Consider the following 15,304-nt stretch of genomic DNA (forward strand, 5'->3'; position numbering starts at 1 on the left):
GAGAATTGGTTGCTGCTTTAATCACATTTGCATTGTTTGAAACAACAGAAAACAAAACAACTACAAACACCTGCAGGACTGAATAAAAGCAAGAGAGCATTTGCATGTTTTCTTTTCCTTTTGTGATTTTGTATTACGGGGGGGGGGGGGGGGGGTGGGTAGGGATCGTTGGTTAAACTCTGTTTTCATAGAGGTTATTTTCCCTAGTCTCTGAGCGCTGTCACCCTCCAAATCTCGGCAGTGCTCCCGGTGGCCAAGTGTGCTGAGTTATACATAGCATCATCAAAGTTACATGCCGAATTCATCAAAGTTGCACGGGGTTGAGTGTGAAGCCGCGCTTCGGAAAATTCTGTCACTCAGCCGAGCTGCTGCATTGCTCTCAGTCGAGTCGAGAAAGGATTCAGAGCTGGGGCAAACGATACCCAGATCCATGGATGTCTTCTCTTTTTTTCCCCCCTCCCTTCCCCCCCCCCTCTTTTTTTGATTGTTGTTGTAGGATCATTATTTCCTCCAGCCGTGAGCAAAATGTGAGGAAGAATGAAAGAGAGCGATAATGGTGAGACTTATCAATCATTTATGAGGGTTAATAACTCGGCTGAATTTTTCATGGAAAAATATGTAGGTATCTGTGGCAGGACACTGATTTCTTGATCTTGGTGTGTGCATAATTCAGGGCTGTCAGAATCAATCTTGATAGCGTGTGCCAGGAACATTATTTTGCCTCAGATGTCAAGTTTATCAATACTACAAGAATGCCAAGATCCCCCCCCCTTCCGCGGCCATCTCACTACCCCCACCCCCACTTAAAAGAGATAAAATAAACAAGCAAAAAAAAAACAAACAAACAAATGAACAACCAATCCCCACATCATTCCCATATTGTTGTTCATGCAAAACGGTAACCAGCTAAGTAAAGTTTCTTCTAGTGCGATGGTTGGGCATTAATCTTGTTTAATAGCTATTGCAGATCATTTTGTTTGAGATGATGGCGTGGCCATGAAAATTTTACTTCAATGCCGAAAGATTGATGGCTGCGTATTGGTGTGAGCACTTTTGAGGAGGGTCTGCTACCTCGTTATTTCCTTCCGACTCATCAGCCAGCCATCAGTGAAGGGGCAAGACAATGGGATGTCTGCTGCTGAAACTAGATACCTAAAGTGGGTTCACCTGTGTAAGGAAATGATGTAGACATGGAATATTCCTTATATTCTTATTCCTTATATTCATTCAGAGGAAGGGACTTACTTTTTTCTCTATATTTGAACGATTTTATTGTGGACGATTCTGTGTTCAGTTCCGGCATGTGCACTCCATGTCTTTACGTATCTTTTCTGTCAGAGTAAGGGTACGACCAATTTCCGTAGATTAGTTTTTAATGCTTTTATGGGAATGAGCTTGTCAAAACCATTGAAAACAATATTATAATACTGTTGTCACTGTAGATTTGGAGAGACTAGCTATGTGAAAATGATTGGAAATAAAGTTCTGAAAGTTAGCTAGCGCTCTTCTTTTTTTTTTCCAGCTATGTAGGTCAGGAAATAATTGACATTACTAGAGCATTGTATTTCACACTTTTGTAGCTTTGTGATGTCATATGGATAATTGAGAGGTACCAGGGATTTTAGGAATTTAGAAAGTGCACATGTTTGTCTGTCTGTTGGGGGGGGGGGGTGGTAGACTGGTGGGAGGAGGGGGACGGGAAGGGGAACGGGTAGAAGGGGAGGGGTAGGAGTTGAAGAGGAAGGGAGAAAGAGGGTAGTGTAATTTGATTGGTTGAATTGATTAAAACTTAAATGCCAGTCATTGATATTTGCATTGTGCAAGAAACGTGTGTGCTAGCCAGCTATGGCATAAGACATATGACATGACCCACGGACCCAAGCCATAATGATTTATCAGTGGACCATTGTCAGGTGTCCAGATATTATCTTGGGGTATCGCCATGGAGCGTTAATTCAACCAAAGGGTTGGAGAGCTCTTGAATGATGATTTTTATGTTGTATGTTAGGCTGGATTGCCAACATCTCAGATTGCATTATATCCGCCCCCTTTCCCCCCTCCCCCTCGCCCTCGTTTTATAATATATAATGAAGGTATTTATCATAAGCTTTTTTCATGCATTTATGCCTCGGAGAAGAATTTAATTTCTCGTAAAACTCTCAAAGAATATTTTGTTTTGCATAAAACATTGTAATTCTGTTAGAAAAGAAGAGTTGTAGCCAAATGAAACCATATTCCTATCGGTCATGAAAATCCTGACGTGTGACCTGATTATTCACGATTGAGTGATGCACATGAAACTATCGATCATGTGGGGGTCAAACCAGCAATGTGTGAATGACCCATATTTCTCTACCTACCACAGTCTGGAAATATTTGTTTTTGCTGTACATTGGTCATTGAAATTCAGCAAGTTACCCCTTGATTCCGTTTGCAAAATGGTATAACTTATTGGCCAACCACAGAAGTGTACAGCATTATATATTCACAACATGTGATGTGTTTCCTGACATTGCCACTGCCTCTAGAGGCGATGTAATTCGCCCCTACGAGCACTACGTGTGTATCAGTTCATGAAATTGAGTCGTCGATTGAGAAGCTACTACCTTGAGAGCCGAGCCGCGGCCATGATTGGATTGCGACCCTGCCGAGCTGCGCACGTGTAAAACATGCAATCAATTAAATTGTATCTGTGTTGGCGGCATGCGGGTCGCATGACGAATAAATACCGTGCAGGATTAGGCGGTGATGATTTCAATTCGAAAAAGTAGCGACATGCATGTACCTCTGTCACGTTATCATGCCAACCCTCTGCTTTGAATGTCATTGTGAGTGAGGTTCATGATGCATATACTAGCCCTAAAGAGCAAGTATCCATCTACTTAAAGTAGATAGTTTCCATTAATTGCCAACATGAATTTGTCGATTTAGGCATTTACGATCATGCTTGACCTGGTTATGAAAGTGTGTCAATTTTTATCGATTAACGAAATCATCTGGACGCCAATTTCCAATGTTCTGTCCTTTTGAGTTACATGTTTGATTACGTGCCTCATAAACTCACTGACAGCCAGTCTCCCCCTGGGCATGTGTGATATAATCAGAGTAATTAATGCAGAATCTATAGAGTTTTAATCATGATAACAGCTTTATGCCAGCAAAGTGCCATAAATGCAAACCATGAGTGGCAATGCACATGAGTTTTGTTTGTTTATGCCATTGCGTTTCAAAGAGTGCCTCAGTAATGAGTAGAAGTAACAAGTAGAAGTAACCACAGCATCAGGAGCTGTAGTAATGGAAATTGCAGCAGCAGTCATTATAATGACTAACAGTATTCTTTTTAAAAACTCAGTTCTTTGATGGTCTACAAGAAACTGTTTAGCTTTTTGTGTTTAACATAATTGACGCTGTTCATTCTCCTTTCCGTGTTTGAGTATATCTCTGAAAAATAAACGATGTGACTTTGATGCATCATAAAATTTCATCTAACTTTTAATAATCAAAATTTTCCTCAGTTTGTATTTTAGTGCATTCTAGATTGTACTTGTAGCAGACTGCTGGTGGCTCTCACCCTGAAAAACTGCAACAGACTAACATAGATCATTACCTTTCTGTCATGCAAATACATAATCATATTCACCTATTAAACGGGTGGTATATTATTGGTTGAGGTGAGAATTCATCTTTTAACTTTTTATGACATATTTAGAAGCCAATTTATGATATGCTATGAAGCCTCTAATTCTGAGAGGAATTTAAAGTTTATTTGATGAAAATCGGTTTTGAAATGGCTGAGATATCCAAAAACAAAGTAAAACAAAGCGATCCTAGTATAAGGTGGGTCCCACCTTTTATTACGATTGCCTTGTTTTGGATATCTTAGCCATTTCAAAACCAATTTTCATCAAATAAACTTTGAATTCCTCTTGAAATTATACGCTCTTTCATATTTCATAAGATGTTTCTCATCTCAAAAAATCAGTATAACAACAGACACAGGATACATCAAATCCCATCTCAACCAAAACCGTACCATCCCGTTAAATTAAAAGGTATTCCACAAGCTCACAGTGGACACTGAAGCTCATTATAAACACACTCACTGACATACAAACTCACATACACTCTACATTGTTACAGTACCCAGAATTCAAAGCACCCATGCTTCAATCTCCCCTCCTCCTCCCACTCCAGTAAACATCTTGTCATATTTTCTCATTTCCACCCATCTTCAACACCTGCAGGAAAAGAATATGATTTATCAATACATATGTTGGAAAAAGTGTTTTTTTATGACTTTGTTCAAATAGTTTGATGTACATTGATATGCATTTGCATTTCCCCGTGCTGTCAATTGTATGTTCATATGATTTGTATTTCATCTTATTTTTGTTGTGTGATTATTGTACATGAAATAATTTATGTGATATTGGAAGTAAGATTAGATTTGAATTAAATTAGAATTGCTTTATGACTATTTCATTTTGCTGGTGAATGACTAGGAGACTTTATCAAAGATATTTTGTTTACCATGTAGCAATTTCAAATAATCAGAATCACACTAGCATGATATGCATTCTTCAGGCTAGTGATCCATCAAAGTAGATATGACATTTGAAATGTAATGCTTCAAAAGCTGCAAAGTTTGAAAAGATAACTTTTCTCATTGTTGGAATAGAAAGTTGTTGTTGGAATACAAAGTGACTTAAAATAAGCGCCAATACTTTAGGCGCCATATATTTCGCGAGTCTAAATTTTCGCGGAGCGGGAATTCCCGACGATTTCGCTAGTGGTTAAATTCGTGATCGTGGAGTCTTTTACTGAACGGAGTAATGTACACGCGTGCATCATATCCACATTGGGATCAGAGTCAATATTTTCGCGTGTCTTTAATTTCGCAAATAGCATGTGACTCGTGAAATTTGCGAAAATAAAAACCTTGCGAAATATTCAGCGTATACAGTATTTGATAATGTACATGTGTGTTTCTGTATGTATTGATTTGTCGTGACTTTCAAATTTCTCTTTGCAGATGGGGTCATCCTCGTCAGTTCCCTTTAGTTCCATTATATCACAGCTGTCTATGACTGTAGTGGTTCCGGTCATCGTAGGACAGGTAGGCCTCAAAAGCTGCAATCTTTCCTTAATCCATGTCTAAGATATCCTTTGTAATGTTGTGTTTGTAATATGTGCAAGAGGATTTTGACCATATTTCTTTTATGATATGATTATGTTCTTTTAGTATTTCTATTAAAATTAATGATAGGACAAGAACACCAGCTCACTAGGACATTTTAACCCGTTGAGGATGAGTCCGGAGTATACTCAGGCAAGCGTCTGTGGGAAATGCGTGTTGTAGCAAAATCAAACCGTCCTCAATGGGTTAAGTAAGACCAGAGAAAATCATGAACACAAGGATGAGAGCTAGACAGTGCTTGTTAGAAACTAGTTACTTATAGCCACTGTCTGTTTGAGGCAAGATTGAATCTACATTTTCTATCATTGATCTGTTTTTCAAGTGATGTGGCTTTAAGAAGAGGGTTTCTCTTTCTCGTGCGTTATGTAGATGGCTGGGAAAGAATTCTGGAGGAATGTGGATTTTTCAAACAGAAAGCATTGATTGAGTGGATGTGTTTTTCTGTCTCGTTTGGTGCAGATTGCGAGGAGATACATAAAGGACTGGTTAGAGCGGACCAAGCCACCGTTTGGTCAGATAGGCAAAGCTGTCCTGCTGCTCATCATTTATTCCACCTTCTGTGATACGTTCTCCAACCCTTCCCTGCAGATAAACCATTACAGCCTTATAGCTATAGCCATCATAGGTAAGGAGATGTTACACATACTACCAAAGTAACCCCCCCCCCAAAAAAAAACAACAACAACAAACAAACAAACAAACATGTAGCTCTTCCCCCGGTATTGTACTGGGGAAGTTTCCCCGGTACACTGAACAAAATACTCCCCACAGGCAATTTTATTTTGTGAGTTTGATTTCTGTTTCTTCAAGTTTGCCATAGTGGAATATCATGACAACAAATATGATTGGCTACAGGGAAGGGGAGAGGAAAATCATGTCAGATTGGGAGAGATGAAACGGTCAGATCTTTGCTGAAAGCCAAACAGGTGATTTCGTATGAATTTGATTTGGTTCTGCTGTTGATTGTATCCCCAGCAGGAAATTTTGGCGATCTTCAGATTAGAAATGGACCAATTACTTGTATATCTTATCTGTTTGTTATATTTTTTAAATCTCTGCATGACAATTGTCCGCTTTATATACTGTAAAAGTGGATATTTTCGCGTGAGGAATTTTTCGCGCTTGGCCGGGTAAGATGGATTTCATGTGTTTTTAATTCCATGGAATCAGGACATTAACTACTGGAACATATGGCATGCAAAAATATTCGCGTGCTTTTATTTTCGCGCTAGCGTCTGGTTGCGCGAAATGCGTGAAAATTTCCACTTTTACAGTATATGAGAGAACCTGTTTCATTCACTTGGCTTTTCTGCTTTCACTGGCAAAGCCCAAGGAGTCAAAGTCATCTTTAATGAGAGCAATGTCCATGGGGAAGCTGTCAATTGTAAGATTTACAGAAACCCAAAGAGCTGACGATGGTTCTTGTCCCTAGCAGGAAGAAGCAGTGATTGGACTTGTCCCTCTATCTTCCCCTCTTCCTCCGTACAGTCCTTCTTCTTCAGATGTCACTCCTACTAGCGACGTTCCTTCTCTCCAGGATGGCACTCTTTGGCTTCACCCCGGCCGATACTGTGGCCATCATGTTCTGCTCAACCCATAAATCATTGACACTGGGTAAGTGATTTTGCATCAAATGACCCAGTGCATTTTGCATGAGAGCTGCGCCGTCGTCTTCGAGCGGCGTGCTTTAATCCGGGCGCGGGCCCAGCACCAGCGGTGAATGATATTCCCCTGGTGGCGCTGTGTTGATAATGTGTCGCTGGCTCAATGTCGCACCCGTTAAAATTGCATTAATGGGAATAATATAGCGCGAGTTGAGCGATCTCTGTGAAGAAACGAGTGGCACGGCTCACTCGCGACATCTAGTGGCGAGGTTCCCACAAGGTTGTAAAGCTAAACCACCTTTTGTATTGATAAGCGGGGCAAATACGGAAGAATTCGGAAGCTGGATGCATTTCCCAAACTTTTCGTGTCTCTTTGAAAGCAAGCCATTTCACAGGTTTCTAGCACACATCATTATTCAAAGAAGTAAAAAGCAATTGCGTATTGGTGTACCACTCCGGTCTAGAGTTAGAAATAGACCCCTTTTAATTGCATTTTGATAGTGCTCTCGGTTTTAAGTATTATTGCCTTTGCTTTGCATGATGGGAGATACTGTTCTTACAGAGGCTACTTAAAGGTGCCTTTACCACTCAGATTAATAAAGAAAAAAGAGGGGGGAGAATAGAGATTTTGCTGTATTTCTCATTGCAATGTGTAAAGAAGATTGATCTCATAATTGACATGTACTCTCAATAAGAAGAAGAGGAGGTGACACTTTCATGGAATTTGGAAATGTGCCAATAAAGGCTACAGATTAGGCATCATCTATTCACATATTTGTGTTTTACATATCACTAAAAATCATAAGCTGCAATGTCCACGATTCTATCTGTATATCAGTAGTTTTTTTTTTCTACCTTTTTTTTCGGTGTAAAACAAAGCTAATATTAGAACAAAGCATTTTTGATACAATTAACAAGACCACAGTGGTATTGTTCTCAAACGGCTGGATAGTGATAGCATAATTTTCAAATATTTTATTGCTTCCTCGTTTGAACACTATAGAGTTCAACTGGCAAAGTTTAAAGTTGAGTGGCTGCAATGTGAAATAATAACTTAAAGCACTTTGGGTATGCCCATTATAGAGATAGTGGAGTTTTAGACAAACTTGAAGTCTTATAATTTAGTATCATTCAATGTTCAAGGTAAGCCCCAACAGTGGTTAAAACACCATCATACTTTGACGAGGCCCTGCTTCACAGCATATCGAGGGTATGTAGTGCACAAGAATCGAAGTAGGTTTGGTATGAAACAACAAGCTGACTGAGAAAGAATAGAACAAAAAGCTGTAGTTACTGGGTATTAGTCATGTTGGTAAGTAGAAACTTTGTATAGAATAGAGAGTATATGTTTACAAACAAACACTTGAGAAATGTTTAAGAAATTGTATGTATGCATAAGTGTAATCCCTGTTTAAAATGTATAAGAATAACACACAACAGAAATTCAAGTCAAGAGCTATGTGTGATAAATGTAATATTTGCATATCATGTACCTTATCCAATGTCCATGACATATAAGTCACCCTTCAAATGTTCTTTTTGGGGGAACCTTTTCATGATTTAACTACTGCAGTATCCATTTATGTGTTAATTCATGTAACCCTCTGGTCGTTGATCACCAGGTATACCCATGCTGAAGATCGTATTCGCTGGCTACGACCACCTCTCCATCCTGTCCATTCCCCTCCTCGTCTACCACCCGACTCAAATCCTCCTTGGTGGCGTCCTGGTCGACTACGTCCGGAACTGGATGCTCTCCGCTGAAAAGTCCAAGTAAGAGTAACAACCCCCCCACCCCACCCTTCACCCCCCCCCCCTTCTTTCCCTGCACCCCTTGTAAAGGAATGACAGAAAGAGAGATAGAAAGAAAGAGAAAGGAGGGTTTGTGTGCAAATACCAGTGAGCATACATACCCACTTCCAGTAGCCTAGGTTACAAGACCTGCCCACTCTCTTGCCAAAAGTAACCAAGAGCGGTGGAAAGAGCCAAATTAAGAGATATAACCATTCCAACTCTTTGCTGCCCCCGTTATTCAAATGAAAGTAAAATACACAAAGGAGAAAAGATCCCATAAATCCATAAAGAATTTGGAAAATCAGGTCAAATACATGAAGTATCAAAGATTAGTCCCCTGCCAAATGATGAATGAATGCACAAATTAAAGGGATGGTATAGTTTTGGTAAAGATGGGGGATTCAGGTTTTAACATTTTGTGAGATGATGAGATACCTCTTATGAAATATGAAAGAGCATGCAATTCTTAGAGGAATTCAGAGTTAATTTGCTGAAAATCAGTTTTGAAATGGCTGAGATATCCAAAAAAAAAAAAATCAAAACAAAGTGACCCCAATAAAAGGTGGGTCCCATCTCTCAGTAGGACATTTCAGTTTTGGGATATCTCAGCCATTTCAAACCCAATTTCCATCAAATTAGCGTTGAATTACTCTTAGAATTGTGTGCTCTTTCATATTTCATAAGAGGTTCGGCATTATTTCACACACAAAAAAAGTTTGAAACCTGAAGCCTCATCTCAACCAAAACTATACCATCCCTTTTGAAACACACCAAAGCTTGGATGCCTGCTTTCATTTTGTTGGAATTGACTCATCATTCAATTTGCTTGGCAGTCCATGTAGAATGGTAAAGTGTTGCTGGCAAAAGAGCTTGTGAGTCATAAAGAATAACAAAAAACGTTATTATTCTTGCTACATAGGCTGACCTCTCACTCCAATCCTTGCTTATCGTGTTGTGATATGCATATGGCACCTTCACATTTCAGATATATTAAAATATGACTAGTGACACCAACAGTTGATATCAAAATTAGGTAGATCAGTGATTATTTGTAAAAGATGGAGGGATGGTTTTGTACATTTCAAAAACCTGAAGTACTAATATTCCATTTCAGTCACCTCCTTGTGAAATCTCACAGAATTTGTACCTGCAAAATTCTTTACTGGGTTTGCTTTCCTGCTGGTGACAGAGTAACAGTCCTGTGCAATCATTGGTATAAGATGATATAAAGAAATCAATTTCAGTTATCAAAAATTCAAAGATGGTATTGATATGAATGTCCCCATTATTTAGTGTTTGAAATGTTTTACTGTATTTTAAACTGTCAATGTTTTAACCAAGGTGAGAAAGGTGCACTGAACCCAACTTTAACAGGGGAAGAAGCTTCTCAGTGGTTTCTCTTTTGTGGTTTTACCAATTTCCAGTGTCATAGTCCTTTTTGAATGGACGGGCTTGTCAGAAAATATAGTTGTATTTCTCTCGCAGTATTTCATTTGAATTTCCTGATTATTTTGTTTCATTTACTTTCCTGTTTATCTTTTTTGTTAAGCAGTGACATTTCCTTTCATCTTCACCCATTCTGTGTAATTTTGTGAACTCATCTCTGCTCATTTGCATTGCTCTACCCAATATATTACAGCTAGCTAAAAAAAAACCAAACAAACAAACAAAACAGATCCTTACCTGTCTTCAGAAAAATCAGCATTTGTAGGGAAAACTTGGTAGGTACATACGTACATGTATGTACAGTCTAGTCTGGACTTTCATGCAGCTTAAAGGAGACCTCCGAATGATTTTCAGATTTTTACATTTAAACAACTATGACTCAGTTATGCTGAGGACAAAGTTTCAGAATTTATGATAATTGGGATGAAGTATAAGAATATTTTTGAAATTTATAACAAATTGCAGTGAACAAGGATGATGACATGGCAGGGTCACCATAAGAATGCATGAGTTGGGGCTCAAGGAAGCAGAACAAAAGAAGAAGGCATGCATAGATTATACACAGGTGAACTCGCAAGTAAGCGGTCTTGTTAAGGAATTACACTGCTACATTTCTGAAATATGTGAGCCTCCTCTGTCATCATCCTTGTTCAGTGTAGTTTGTGTAAGGATATTCAAAGTATTGTTTCTCTCCTCAAGAACCAAAAAAGGGTTGTTGGCTCCACTTTGCTAAAATTTCATGCCGCGAACATTTCGTGCTTTACAGTAGTTTGTCTGCACATGCATAAATAGTATCATTACAAACACAGTACAGGCACTTGAGTCAATCATAATCTAGATTATCAAGTAGCTCACATTTCAGAGCAAAGGGAAAATATATGTATGAGCACTGATGCTTTTTGCAGTAATTTCCAACAAACAAATGGGTGAAGATGTGTCACTGAGGCAGAAAACTGCCATTTTTCTTCTCATTCTCTGATTATTTGTTGCTGTTTTATTCTCTTTCAACTATTAACTCTCACCGTTTTCTCTCTAATAGACACCAGATGACATCAATCTAACAATCATTCCTAGAGGCCTTCCTTTGTGCTTTTACATGTCTCTGATCATATATATGATGCGGGGTAGGTGGCATTTTACTTATTTCTTCGCTATCTAATTAGAAATATTCTTAGTATTTGCCCTTTACTGGTTCATTTTACACACACACTGCCCTCTTCCCGTCTTAGAAAGTTCTTCCCTTTATGCAAACTGTCATTAGTAGTCTCAAAATGTGGTGACCCATGTGTACTTTACATGTTTTGTTTTCATGTATCAATACCCTGGACAGATGATGTGTACATGCTTAATTGGAGAACCTTTTAGAAGATCTGGTTTCCTTTCAGCAAAATCATTTTATCCATTTGTTAAATTTCTCGTCTATACTTTCTTTAATTCTAAACCTGCTAGAAGATCTAGTCAGTAAGAGTTGAGATGTTGTCTCGTTTTGATCATAGTTTTCATGTTTTGGGCCCATAAATGGAGGAGGTAAGTGCTTGATTGGTAATTGGAATGAGGGTCTATTATCTCATATGGAATCAATTAGGTTTTAACAATTTTTTTCCCCTCAAAAATCAACATGTATATCAAATGACTTAATTATATGCAGTCATTTGAAAGGGATATGTATGGTCCATAACCTCCTTATTTCAGGTTGGGAGTTCACCCAAATTCTCTGTTAAAAACATTTCAAATCACTTACAAACTGAACCCCATGCATGAACTTATGTTTTTTCATCCCATTCATTTCTTGTTCCTTTTTATCAATGCTTGTGAAAAGTAATATAAATTGGAAATTTAGCTCAACTCTGATCTGAAATCCAAATAGTCCTGGACTGGTGTGAGCGTAACAGGAAAATAAGCTACTCCATGTCCATGGGGTATGATACCTATATAGAGGATATAGCACCGCCATATAATCCAGCATGGGTAGATTCAACCTTTCATGTGTCTGGCACTTCGTTGTAACTTCCTAAGCTGTTCAATTTCCATTTGGTATACTGTAATTCCTCCAAACTCTAATTCTTGGTATTGCCAATGTGCAGAAAGCTTCTGGGCATGCTAAAAAGCCCCATCACAGATACACTGTGGGATACCTCGGTGCCATTGTCGCCTCTGGTTGTCTTGCTGGTGTCTTAGTTAATGCAATCTTTGTCTGATTTTCTTTTGTTGCTGCTTTTTTTTCTTTGATTCAAATTCAACTAAAAAAAAGTTGAATTTCTAAAGTTTACTGATTTGCGGTCATTGGAACCATGGCTCGCTATTGCAAGGCTTCAATGTGCTGGTCACATGATGCAAAGCGAAGAAATCTTCAACAAAAAATACACCTGGATAAAGATGGAACTTGACTTAATTGCATATGCAGCCAAAACCGTAGCAAGTTTGTCCTCTGAGCTATCCCATAATGCATTCTAAAACGCTGCTCTGCGCTCGGCACCTAGGTATTGGCGATACCAAGAATTGTAGTTAGCCAGCCCACTCAGGCATAACAATGTGCCTCAGTCCATCAGGGAGGCCATGGTGACACAAAAGGGATTAAGGGGGATTAGGTAATCACTTGTCATTAGCAACTATAGTACCAGACATCTTTGCCAATTGTAGAAAAAAGCACTCCAGCGGGCTTTAGCAGGGTAAGGGTTAAACTTGTAAATGTAATAGTGTTTGAATGTGCACATGGAAGTGATAGCAACATTGCATATATAGTGAGCAATGCATTTTCTTGGATGAGTATTTCCCCACAACATCAATATCTTAATTTCCTCTTTCAAAATTAATGTTTTAGTTCTCCTGTAGCTTTTCAATTTATTATGCATCCTCTTTCGCTCATTTTCATTTGTAATACATTTCATTGAATTGATCATTTCAGCCTGCATGCAATTCAACATAATTATTTGTTCATTCATCTATTCATTCGCTTATACGTTTCCTTTGCCATTCATATTAAACTCAATCTGCAACTTGTAATAGGCTAAATCATTTATTTTCATTTCACTGCTGGAAGTGTAACCGTTTAATGGTCTCCATGTCATTTGTTCAAGACATAGGTTTTACTATTGAATAGCCATGTCACTAGAATCCCATAGCTGGCACACCTGTGAATGTTCATGTTACAACAATAGGTGGCGCTGTTCCACTTCTAATCACTGTTTTGCTTAAAGCGAGGCCACCTCATGGTTACTCAACTCAAGAATAAGTTTGTGTGTATCTGTGTATGTGTGTGTATGTGTGTGTGTATATATATATAAATGTAGTAGTATGTATTGTGTATTTATTTTGCATAGGCTTTTGTAGAAATATCACCAACATAGTTTGTTTGATACAAAACACATTCGACATTGAGGTCTGTTAATATATGGAACATTGCCTTCAATTACCAATGTTTTTGATAGTTGTGCGTGTTTCTAGATGACAACATAATATACACAAACATATAAAACAAATCATTAAACTTATCAAGGGATGACTGTATAAAGATTATTTGAAACAGCATCCATGTTCACAATAACAATGCATGTTTCAATACAACCAGTAACTTATGTCAGTGTTCTTATGCATGAAATATAAAAGTGTCCAAAAATTAAAACTGAGTATAGGAGTCATATCTACGTGACTGGTTTATAGCCAACATAGCCAGTGTAGTATTTGAGTTGTTTGGTTGTTCACTGTTCATGTAAGGCATTCAGTTCGTGATTCGAGAACAGACCAATAAAAGAGAATTAAGGATGATTTTATTTGTCATATTTCTCATTTAGAATGGCATAAGAACATTCATTACTCATTCCAACATTTTACCAGTGTAAGTGTTGGTCTGAGAAACCTACTAAACCATGTGATGACTCTCAGTTTTTGTCTTAACTGGTCTCTCATACAACATGCATGCAACTTTCGTTCAGATAACAAGTTTTAATGTTTGCAACTATACATGTCATGAATAAGTTTGACTACATTGTGGTTCACAACAAACATGCAATCAGTTTTTGTTGTATATGTTTTGTCTCTTTCATAATAAGGAAGTCTATATGACCTGCCATTGCCTTTCCACGGAGCAGACATTTTTGTCCTTTGACAACATCTTTGATGCAAGTTCTATATTATATATATATATGACAAAATCTTGCTAGTATAGAACTTTGCCAGAGCTTTTACTGATTGTACTTTTATGTGTGTGGATATCTATTTATTTTGTGATTTTATTTTGTATTTTTCTTTCCTGTATAGGGACAAAGAAGAAAGTAGTCTTGACAACGTAACATTAGCTGAGTGAGTGAGTGGCATCGACCGGGCTGCATCATGAAAAGAGCACATGGTGCAGTATGGAACACACAGGCTGATCTTCCAGATGTCTTATAACTACAAGCATACAGTATTTATTGACTAATGTAGCGACAGCTGTTTTCACTTTATTGGTCTGCTGTAAAAGTGGAAATTTTTGCAGCATGGAAATATTTTTGCACATTTCACACAACCAGAAACTAGTGGGAAAATATAAGCATGCAAATATTTTTGCTTGTTATATATAAAACGCTGTTTAGTGTTTTGATTCTGCTTTGATAAAAAACAGGAAATTTATCTTACCTGGCTGAGCACAAAAAAAAAAAACAAAAACAAAAACAAAAACAAAAACAAAAACAAAAAACCCCCGGAAAACAATTGTGCGAAACTTTTCACTTTTACAGTGTATTCTTATCAGAGGAGGCATCTAGTTTATACCAATACCACATTTTTGTTCTCCTTTTCAGAACTATTCTTTGTGTGTGTTTATACTTGTCCTATAAAAGCTGTTATTTTTGCATACAGATATTTTTGTGAATGAGGAGGTCACAGACGCTTCCACAAGATGTTCTTTTTTTAAAATATTTGACACCAAGGCTATCGTAAATGCACTAATGCCTGTCCGTTCAGGATATTTTTGCGTGTTGTTAAAATTTGCAGCCCGACAGTGATTTGCGAAATTCACAAAAATCACTTGCTCACGAAAATAACGGCTTTTGGGTGATATACAAGAAGTTAATGTTGTGGTTGTTGTTACTTTTCAGTCCACATTCAAATATATAATTCTTGTTCTTCTCTCTCTCTCTCTCTCTTTAATTGAGTTGCCGTAGGCACTATATAGGCCACTTCAGTCAGATTAACATGTCTAAAAACAAGAAAAAACTCTACTGACAATTTCATTTCTGTAGTAGCATAGGGGAGACCCAGGAGAGTTGAGCCACTTTTTACATAA

General features: G+C 38.0%; 1 protein-coding gene across 1 annotated transcript in view; it reads left to right on the forward strand.

Annotated features, from left to right (window-relative positions):
* The window catches only part of LOC139737891 (sodium/bile acid cotransporter 7-B-like), a 61,973-nt gene extending 47,423 nt beyond the window's left edge, over positions 1-14,550 (forward strand). Inside the window, exons 7-12 of the mRNA XM_071648559.1 lie at positions 5,033-5,116; positions 5,657-5,822; positions 6,686-6,811; positions 8,424-8,574; positions 11,081-11,165; positions 14,299-14,550. Of these exons, the coding sequence (XP_071504660.1) occupies positions 5,033-5,116; positions 5,657-5,822; positions 6,686-6,811; positions 8,424-8,574; positions 11,081-11,102 (549 nt within the window). The 3' untranslated portion in view covers positions 11,103-11,165; positions 14,299-14,550. The remainder of the gene's footprint in view (positions 1-5,032; positions 5,117-5,656; positions 5,823-6,685; positions 6,812-8,423; positions 8,575-11,080; positions 11,166-14,298) is intronic.
* Positions 14,551-15,304: the final 754 nt, after the last annotated feature.

This window comes from Diadema antillarum, unplaced genomic scaffold (genome assembly GCF_040938485.1).
Source record: "Diadema antillarum isolate AM-2024a unplaced genomic scaffold, OU_Dant_1.0 seq00000712_RagTag, whole genome shotgun sequence".
Classification (NCBI taxonomy): domain Eukaryota; kingdom Metazoa; phylum Echinodermata; class Echinoidea; order Diadematoida; family Diadematidae; genus Diadema; species Diadema antillarum.